Source organism: Protomyctophum parallelum (assembly GCF_964188405.1).
Source record: "Protomyctophum parallelum genome assembly, chromosome: 8".
In the NCBI taxonomy this organism is placed as follows: Eukaryota; Metazoa; Chordata; class Actinopteri; order Myctophiformes; family Myctophidae; genus Protomyctophum; species Protomyctophum parallelum.
Window position 1 is genome coordinate 18,851,048 of NC_139703.1, and position 11,074 is coordinate 18,862,121.

Genomic DNA, 11,074 nt, shown 5'->3' on the forward strand with positions numbered 1-11,074 from the left:
ATTGAATTGTCTTTCTTTCTTTCTTTCTTGATGAATGGTTTAAAAACTGGGGTAAAAATAGTCTAAAATGAAAGTTTTTTTTAGAAGTCTATAGGCTTAGATTAGACGTTGAAACAACGTATAATCTAATAAAACACCATATTTTCAACGTCTATATATACTGTCTAAATGTAGACTATATATAGACGTTGAAACGACGGTGTTTCAACGTCTATAATCTAAGCCTAATAATTTATTTGCCATGTCAACAAGTTGATAGGAATTTGTCTTGGTTCATACTCAACATATACAGACAACCATACTGTAGATACACAAACAAGAAGGACATTACAATACAAGAACCAGCAGCATAGGAAATTACATTCAGTTTTTTTTAAAGTGCTATATGCATATTTCTACGAGTTCAGATGTCTAATGGCTACGGGGTAAGTGCTATCCCTGAAGCGACATGTTGAGCTCTGGATACTTCTATATCTCCTGCCTGATGGGAGGAGATTGAAGAGGTGATGTGCAGGATGGGAGTTGTCTGCAATGATTTTATTTGCCTTCCTAATTATTCTGGTGGAATAGAGTGAGGAAAGTGTAGGAAGGCTATACATCCTATGTTTTTTGATGCACGTACTACTCTTTCCAGCTTTGATTTGTCTTGAGAGGTTGTGTGACCAAACCAGACCAGCATGGAGAAGGTGAGAACACTTTCAATAGTGGCCCTGTAGAAGTGAGTCATGGCTGCTTGGCTATATAGTAACACTTGTCTGGAACAGCCACACGTGTCACGGTGACATCTGTGAAGGTCTCGGTTCCACCCCGGGCCCGGTGGGTCTATCTCAGTCCTCTGGCCCGCTGCCAGTCCACGCAGAACATCTGCAACACGTGTCCGCCCACATAAGTCTAATCACATGACTCACACTGTGTGCGTGTGCGTGTGCATGTGCATGTGTGTGAGTGTGCGCGCGTCATCAAATGTTCCGATGAATTGAAAATCATCTTAGCAGACGGGTCGTATTTTAACTACTTTCCTCAAACGTACTCGAATCAATTAGTCAATCAATCAATCAATCAATCTTTTTAATTTGGATGATTATTGACAGTGTCCGCTGTCAATAATTATTAATCAAACAAACAAACAAACAAGTTGTGAGATATTAATTTTTTTGCTTTATAATAGCCATCATTTTGAGTCCTCTATTAAAAAATAAAAACATATAGCCATCATGTCTCCAGTTTTAGCTCAGTGGGCACGCGTTTAGGTTATAAATGTTATAAACACATATTTGTAACACTTTTTAAACGTGTCGCAGTGTTTAGATTATAAACAGAAGAACATGTAACACTTTTTAAACACATAAACGTGTTTAGTTTTTACAATCAAAGTCAGTCATATAGGTGTTTAGAATTTGAACACTAAGTGTTCTCGTGAGGTGTTTGAGTGAACTCGTGTTCTACTGTATTTTATGACCATTAATAAACACTTGGCATTTTATTATTACACACTGGTGTTTAGGTTTAAACGCGTCACATGTTCCAGGGATTTACAGTGTAGAGTTCCATATACTGTAGTTTTTCCCCATTACAACAACCGACCACAATACCATGTCCAAATGCAGTGCGAATGCTCCAAGCTTCTGTTGGAGTGATGGTGTGTGTGTGTGTGTGTGTGTGTGTGTGTGTGTGTGTGTGTGTGTATGTATATATATATATATATATATATATATATATATATATATATATATATACCTACCAGCTACGAGCTGCTATTTTTGAAAAATCGTCAGGATGTAGAAAACATTTTTTGAATCTGATCTCAGGTCAAAATGGGATATACATATATATATATATATATATGGGGGGAGGGGGGGCTGCGTGGGCTGAAGCACATCCGCTGCCGATGGAAATGGATTTCCAGACAAAAGAAGAAGCTTCATTCACTCACTGTATACATCCTCTGGATGGCACAGTCCTTTATGACAGAACCCAAGGTGTGTGTGCGTGTGTGCGTGTGTGCGTGTGTGCGTGTGTGTGTGTGCGTGTGTGTGTGTGTGTGTGTGTGTGTGTGTGTGTGTGTGTGTGTGTGTGTGTGTGTGTGTGTGTGTGTGTGTGTGAGAGAGAGAGTGTGCGAGTGTGTGAGAGTGTGTTTGTGCGCTCTTGTGCTCAGGAATTGGGTGGATTGCAAAAAAACAAATGCAAAAAAGCTGGCTAAATACTAGCTATTCTGTCTCAGCTATGGGCAGTCTGTCTATCTGGAGAAGGCGTTGTTTCATTTATCCCTAGGTGGCTTAAAGAAAAACCCAAAACAAACATCCTGTCTAGTATAGTGTCAAGTAATAGTATGTCAACAATGTGCTATATATATATATATATATATATATATATATATATATATATATATATATATAGGGTATTTATTTTTTCTTCTTTTCCCTCTGTGTGTTAAGCAGCATGTGCAGCAGCTATATCTGGTTGGACCATATAATGTATAACCTAATTCTGATCAGTGTTTGGGTCTATTGTATTATTACGCCTCTTGTGCAGATCCAAATAAAATAATTCAAATGTGTGTGGTAAGCTTGTCAGGGCCAAATCTCTCGGCTTGATTACTGCAATGCACTTTTTCTGGCCATGATTTACAACTTGTCCTAAATGTGGTTTTCATAGCTAGAGTTTTAACTAAAATGAAAAGATTGACTGTGAGAACAAATCACTCCAGTTTTCAGCGTCACTGCATTCAGGCTCCCCCGGTGGCTTTTTAGGATTGATGTGAACATGATTTGTGTTTGTCTATCCCATTCTGAACGGGAACCCTGCATTTTGGTGTTAGCATCATGTTATGTTGAAAAATAGCAGATCTACAAGCTCATAGCACGCCACCGAGTGGCGCGCTACGAGCTTGTAGGTCTGCTATTTTTGAAAAATCAAAGAACGACTGACATTTTTTAGAATCTGATCTCAGGTCAGAATGGGTTAATCAGACCAGTGTGTGTCCAGTGGAAACCTCGTATGAATCTGATCTCAGGTCAGAATGGGTTAATCAGACCAGTGTGTGTCCAGTGGAAACCTCGTATGAATCTGATCTCGGGTCAGAATGGGTTATAGAGCTTGCGATGCTCTCACTCACACCTTCCTATACCTAACCCATGCCTGCTATAGGGCATTCACGTCTAGTGACTTTCACTAGTTGACTAGTTTACTATAGTCGACTAGTTGTTTTATTTATTTGTAAAGAAAAATCACACACGTGTGAACTGAGTGTTGCAATTCCCCCTCCCCCCTCTCTCTCTCTCTCTCTCTCTCTCTCTCTCTCTCTCTCTCTCTCTCTCTCTCTCTCATTAGCAGGGTCAGCAGACACAGCACTACCCCTCTCTCTGTTTCTGGCGCCCCCTACTGGTATTAATAAGTCACACACTCGTGCTCATGACCACTGATACAGGTACACAGGTACACGGACGTTGCTGGTTGTAGGAGTAGTTGCACCACTCAGAAACTAAAATAAAACTACTGACTGTGATCTATAGCATTCTATAGGTGATCTTTATTTTTCTTCTTATCAACTATTCAACTAGTAACAACAAGATCAACTAGTGGATTTACTAGTTGATTAGTCGACTAGTTGCTTAACTCATTCTGACCTGAGATCAGATTCATACGACGTTTCCACTGGACACACACTGGTCTGATGAACTGATTTTTTTTTCAAAAATAGCAGACCTACAAGCTCTATGAGCTTGTAGATCTGCTACTCGCTGTTGTGCTATTAACCCATTTTGGGCTGGAACCCCTTTTGGTGTTTTAAACATTATGTTATAATTTAGCTATTGAAAAATAGCAGATCTATAAAGCTCATGGGTTAGGGTTAGAGGAGGCGTGTGTCACTGGAGTGGGATGTTCTGAAGCCGGATTGGAATTCGTACATTTGTTGTTTTCTGTTTGTTTGTGGTAGAAAGATACTTTTCAACCTCTTTTTTCCATCACGTTGGAGGTGGAGCTTAGAATAGAAATAGGTTTGTATAGTTGCAATCTAATTTACTGCCTTTCTTGTGAAGGGGGGGTTACTTTGGCAAGGTTTAAATCTCGAGGGACCTGTCGCTGTTTGATGGACAGGTTTATTATGAATTGCATTGTATGTAGTCATATAGCACTTCATAGTAGATACAGTATGTATAGCATATAGTATAGTATTTATAGTTTCATTACATATATATTCCACTGTTACGTTCTTTGCTTACGTATGTTTCATGATAACTACTTTTTATTTATGCGATGTATTCCCATGCTTTTTTTGTTCTTGCTTTAATGTAAGTCGCTCTGAATTAAGAACGTCTGCTAAATGCCTAAATTGTAATTGTAATTATGTGGGTGATGTTTGGATACGGTTGCAAGGCCCTCGTACCTGGTGGTTGTTTAAAGATGTTTAAGGCCCTCGTACCTGGTGGTTGTTTAAAGATGTTTAAGGCCCTCGTACCTGGTGGTTGTTTAAAGATGTTTAAGGCCCTCGTACCTGGTGGTTGTTTAAAGGTGTTTAAGGCCCTCGTACCTGGTGGTTGTTTAAAGGTGTTTAAGGCCCTCGTACCTGGTGGTTGTTTAAAGGTGTTTTAGGCCCTCATACCTGGTGGTTGTTTAAAGATGTTTAAGGCCCTCGTACCTGGTGGTTGTTTAAAGATGTTTAAGGCCCTCGTACCTGGTGGTTGTTTAAAGATGTTTAAGGCCCTCGTACCTGGTGGTTGTTTAAAGGTGTTTAAGGCCCTCGTACCTGGTGGTTGTTTAAAGATGTTTAAGGCCCTCGTACCTGGTGGTTGTTTAAAGGTGTTTAAGGCCCTCGTACCTGGTGGTTGTTTAAAGATGTTTAAGGCCCTCGTACCTGGTGGTTGTTTAAAGACGTTTAAGGCCCTCGTACCTGGTGGTTGTTTAAAGATGTTTAAGGCCCTCGTACCTGGTGGTTGTTTAAAGACGTTTAAGGCCCTCGTACCTGGTGGTTGTTTAAAGATGTTTAAGGCCCTCGTACCTGGTGGTTGTTTAAAGATGTTTAAGGCCCTCGTACCTGGTGGTTGTTTAAAGATGTTTAGCCTTGCAGTTTGTGAAACAGTTCAACAGTACATGGTTGACGATACGATACATAGTTGATATTGGTTCATTATGGCGATACGATACGATTCAATGATTTGAAATCGATACATAACTATTTACATAACTATTTCAAATACATTGACATTATTTTAAATTAACTAATTAAACCCCCTTTTCTTCTAAAATTTGCTAAATATTAATCACGCACAAAAATGTAGTATTGATACAATCGATTAATCGCATAGCAAAACGATTCGATATACTGATTATTTCATTGCAAAACAATACGTAGTCAATGTTTCTGTTTTCATTTTGATATACTTATGTATGCAGTTGCTATATCGTACACCCCTAGTGAACAGTATAGAAAATAAATCACACCCGTGTGAAGTGAGGTGCGTTTACACAATGTCTGTGTTTACACAATGTTTAAACACAATGTCTGTGTTTACACAATGTCTGTGTTTACACAATGTCTGTGTTTACACAATGTCTGTGTTTACACAATGTTTAAACACAATGTCTGCGTTTACACAATGTCTGTGTTTACATAACGTCTGTGTTTACACAATGTTTAAACACAATGTCTGTGTTTACACAATGTTTAAACACAATGTCTGTGTTTACACAATGTTTAAACACAATGTCTGTGTTTACACAATGTTTAAACACAATGTCTGTGTTTACATAATGTCTGTGTTTACACAATGTCTGTGTTTACACAATGTCTGTGTTTACATAATGTCTGTGTTTACACAATGTTTAAACACAATGTCTGTGTTTACACAATGTTTAAACACAATGTCTGTGTTTACACAATGTCTGTGTTTACATAATGTCTGTGTTTACACAATGTCTGTGTTTACACAATGTCTGTGTTTACATAATGTCTGTGTTTACACAATGTCTGTGTTTACACAATGTCTGTGTTTACACAATGTCTGTGTTTACATAATGTCTGTGTTTACACAATGTCTGTGTTTACACAATGTCTGTGTTTACATAATGTCTGTGTTTACACAATGTCTGTGTTTACATAATGTCTGTGTTTACACAATGTCTGTGTTTACACAATGTCTGTGTTTACATAATGTCTGTGTTTACACAATGTCTGTGTTTACATAATGTCTGTGTTTACACAATGTCTGTGTTTACACAATGTCTGTGTTTACACAATGTCTGTGTTTACACAATGTCTGTGTTTACATAATGTCTGTGTTTACACAATGTCTGTGTTTACACAATGTCTGTGTTTACATAATGTCTGTGTTTACACAATGTCTGTGTTTACACAATGTCTGTGTTTACATAATGTCTGTGTTTACACAATGTCTGTGTTTACACAATGTCTGTGTTTACACAATGTCTGCGTTTACACAATGTCTGTGTTTACACAATGTCTGTGTCAGGACAATGTCTGTGTCAGGACAATGTCTGTGTCAGGACAATGTCTGTGTTAGGACAATGTTTGTGTTAGGACAATGTTTGTGTTAGGACAATGTTTGTGTTAGGACAATGTTTGTGTTAGGACAATGTTTGTGTTAGGACAATGTTTGTGTTAGGACAATGTTTGTGTCAGGACAATGTTTGTGTCAGGACAATGTTTGTGTTAGGACAATGTTTGTGTCAGGACAATGTTTGTGTCAGGACAATGTTTGTGTTAGGACAATGTCTGTGTCAGGACAATGTTTGTGTTAGGACAATGTTTGTGTTAGGACAATGTTTGTGTTAGGACAATGTTTGTGTTATAGGACAATGTTTGTGTTATAGGACAATGTTTGTGTTATAGGACAATGTTTGTGTTATAGGACAATGTCTGTGTCAGGACAATGTTTGTGTTAGGACAATGTTTGTGTTAGGACAATGTTTGTGTTAGGACAATGTTTGTGTTAGGACAATGTTTGTGTTAGGACAATGTTTGTGTTAGGACAATGTTTGTGTTATAGGACAATGTCTGTGTTAGGACAATGTTTGTGTTAGGACAATGTTTGTGTTATAGGACAATGTCTGTGTCAGGACAATGTTTGTGTCAGGACAATGTCTGTGTTAGGACAATGTTTGTGTTAGGACAATGTTTGTGTTAGGACAATGTTTGTGTTATAGGACAATGTCTGTGTTAGGACAATGTTTGTGTTAGGACAATGTTTGTTTTAGGACAATGTTTGTGTTATAGGACAATGTTTGTGTCAGGACAATGTTTGTGTTATAGGACAATGTTTGTGTTATAGGACAATGTTTGTGTCAGGACAATGTTTGTGTTAGGACAATGTTTGTGTTAGGACAATGTTTGTTTTAGGACATTGTTTGTGTTTACACGAACCCTCAAAGCTGGACATAAATCGTGCGTGTGTGTGTTGAGAGACAGAGACGGAGAGACCATGATGGACATGGATAGCATGGACAGTGCATTTAGTTGTCAGTGAGTCCGTTTTCTGACAGTCTATATTTCTCCTTTAAGAATATTCATTTCACATCATGGAGGTTTTGATTGATTGATTGATTGATTGATTGAAATATATGTATTAACAGTTTGCAGAATTACAGTAGGCTACATTTCAAGCACAACTCAATACAAAGACTTAACTGTGAGTGGAGGACACCATAAAGCATTGTTCATAACAGATCGCCCATTAGACAACTTCCATAATTATTGTATAGGAATGGACACGGTGCACCCTCTTGTAAACAAGTGTAATGTTTTATTGGGTCATCCACTCATGAGTTAACAGTCTTTATTGAGTTTGTGCTTGAAATGTACTGTCAATCAATCGAAAACCTGCGCTTCGCTCTAATCTGTATTGATTCCAGACATGCAGCACGTTATTTTAAACTTAACCGTCAGAACGTTATAAGATCACCTCTTCTTTCCCACATCAATTCTAAAAGCACGCATTCAAGGAAATGAGCCTGAGAGACATTTATGGAAGGATCGATTTTTATTTTATTTATTTATGTATTTTTTCTTTGCAGTTTAATTTGAACGTCCGTGTCGAATCTAAATTGGTTTCAGACTTGGCAGTTTTGGGTCAAAATGCATCTCTGTTGTTTTACTGCCAAAATTGTAAGTCTAAGAGGGGAATTATTGAATGATCATTTTTGCAGAGCTTGCCTTAATTTGCGCTTAATAACGCCACAGCTCGGGGAGCTGTCCATGCATGTGGTGCTGAAATCATCGGACTATACAGTATTATTATAGCCGACTGTGATTTCACATGTAGTTACATTTGAGAGCGTAAAATGCAACCACCATTTGTCTCACCAGCTGTGTGTGTGAAGGTGTATGAGTTTCCAGTGGAACAGCAAAGCGGATAAACCCATTTTATTTCCCCTCTGGCAAACTGAAAGCTATAGAATTTCCTGCAACAATTAAGAGCTTATAATTATATTGCATATTATACCAACAACATCCAAACAGCGAATGACAGTTACCATGCAGGGTGGGGGGAGGGGGCATGCAGGTCTGTCTGTCTGTCAACACAGTAGTTGTGCGTGGGAGGGGGCGCAGAATGGGTGTGTTTTAATGGAGACATACCTATAGTGCAACGCGCGCTCTCTCTCTTTTTTTCCCCATAGAGAGAGAGAGAGAGAGAGAGAGAGAGAGACCAGTCCAGTCCACTATAGTTTATCCGCTCACAGTTGCATGCAGGGATCGAACAAACGGGCTGCTATAAAACTCAAAACGCACGCTTTTTCTTAAGGCTTTTTTGTTTGGACACCGAGTTAAGAGAGTAGAGACTACTATAAGGTCTCTGTGTTGCTGCTGCGTTGGTTGAACAGCCCTTTCCCTCCTTCTCCTCCTCAATCTTTTACCCTTCCGAGGTTTCTGCGGTGGCTGCTGGCTCCTCTCCCGGTGCGTCCGGGCTCCGAGGCGGGGCTGCTGCTGGCTCCTCTCCCGGTGCGTCCGGGCTCCGAGGCGAGGAGGAAGCACCACCACCACCGCCGCCGGAGGAGGAGGAGGACGCCATAAGGAGCACCACCGGCACCGTGTCCTCCTGCGCCGCGGCGCGGCGCTCCGCGACCCCCCGCGGCGGACCCCCCAGGCTGCTGTGCGACTCCGCACGGATCGGCCCCGAGCCGCCGCCGCCGCCCGCCCCGTCGAACCGCCTTGGCCGCGGCGCGCCGGAGCCGGCGCCGCCGCCCCCCATGGAGGGAGACGTGATGGACGTAAATAAGCTGGACGGAGACGTGGCTTCCATGTACGAGTTCGACCCGGCCATCACGGGAGACATCCCGGCCACCCGAGTGGAGATCACCGTCTCATGCAGGTAGGCGACTGGCGTTGATTGATTGATTGAAATATGTATTCACAGTTTGCAGAATTACAGTACATTTCAAGCACAAACTCAATACAAAGACTGTTAACTGTGAGTGGACGACCCAATTAAGCATTACACTTGTTTACAACAGGGTCCACATTGTTCAATTCATCAAAACATTTAGAGACATACAGATAGACACTTCTATATAGTTAAAGGTATATTCAGTGATTTCACTTAATTCAAATATCACTTATTTTTTTGTTTTGTTGTGATAATCCTCCCTACTATAGAGTGTGCTGGCCATATAAGGAGTTCCTCCCTGTCCCCAGTTAACCCCTGGGGGTCAAAAAAACCTTAGGTTTCGTTTTTGACTCTCTATCCTGATTGGACGAAAGGCTGGGTCCCACAGCCAAAAACGAAACCTAAGGTTTTTTTAGTGAAATCACTGAATATACCTTTAAAGAACAGAACAGGAATTCATCATATAGGAAGCAAAAAGGGAAAAGATACATATACAGTGAGGGGAAATTAGCGTTCAATTGGCCAAAGAAAGTTAAGAGAAGCCCGGTTGGTTGGTTGATTGATTGATTAATTGATTCATTAATTTATTGGAGTATTTATCAACAGTGTGTATAGTATGTGTATATTATATGACATGACTGCATGTGGACGTGCACATGCACTGATAAAGCGTTATACACTTGTTTACAACAGGGTCCACCTTGTTCAATTCATCATAACATTTAGAGTCGTATACAGATATATACACACGTTATAAGAATGTGAAGAATGTGTGAAGAATATATTTCAATAAATATTTCATCCTGAAACAAAGTTGTGGCGGCGCCGTCCGTGTTTTTAGACCTGCATGTCTATACAGCACGTTGTCAAATCATGTTGGAAAGCTATGTGGTTTTGCATTAAAATGATGGACACTCACTCATAGTTACAAAGCGAGTGCAGGCTGCTGCTGTTCTGCTTGTAGACTATATAAGCCTATCCTATACTATTGGTGTCTTGTGTTGCGTTGACTGAACAGCCCTTCCCTCTACTCTCCTCTCCTCCTGAGCTGTAGTTAAAATACAACGTTATTGTAACCAACTACCCTCCTCTCCTCTCCTCTCCTCTCCTCTCCTCTCCTCTCCTCTCCTCTCCTCTCCTCTCCTCTCCTCTCCTCTCCTCTCCTCTCCTCTCCTCCTGAGCTGTAGTTAAAATACAACCTTATTGTAACCAACTACCCTCCTCTCCTCTCCTCTCCTCTCCTCTCCTCTCCTCTCCTCTCCTCTCCTCTCCTCTCCTCTCCTCTCCTCTCCTCTCCTCTCCTCCTGAGCTGTAGTTAAAATACAACGTTATTGTAACCCTCTCCTCTCCTCTCCTCTCCTCTCCTCTCCTCTCCTCTCCTCTCCTCTCCTCTCCTCTCCTCTCCTCTCCTCTCCTCTCCTCTCCTCTCCTCTCCTCTCCTCTCCTCTCCTCTCCTCTCCTCTCCTCTCCTCTCCTCTCCTCTCCTCTCCTCTCCTCTCCTCTCCTCTCCTCCTGAGCTGTAGTTAAAATACAACGTTATATTGTAACCAACTTGTATGCACGGTAGAGTAGCCTATAATAGACCATGTTAATACAATCCTATCTCTGCAGCACACACATCTGTTCTGTGATGGATGGAGGAGGGATCTCTCTGTTCTGTGATGGATGGAGGAGGGATCTCTCTCCACTCTCCCCACATGTTTAGACCCCCCGCGGTGTCACCTATACTGTAT

General features: G+C 40.7%; 1 protein-coding gene across 1 annotated transcript in view; it reads left to right on the forward strand.

The window, feature by feature from the left end:
* Nucleotides 1–9,204: 9,204 nt before the first annotated feature.
* The window catches only part of LOC310863414 (copine-8-like), a gene marked incomplete at both ends in the record, with an annotated part of 239,759 nt that continues 237,889 nt past the window's right edge, over nt 9,205–11,074 (forward strand). The window contains 1 exon segment of the mRNA XM_083771725.1: nt 9,205–9,326. Coding sequence (XP_083627851.1) covers nt 9,205–9,326 — 122 coding nt within the window.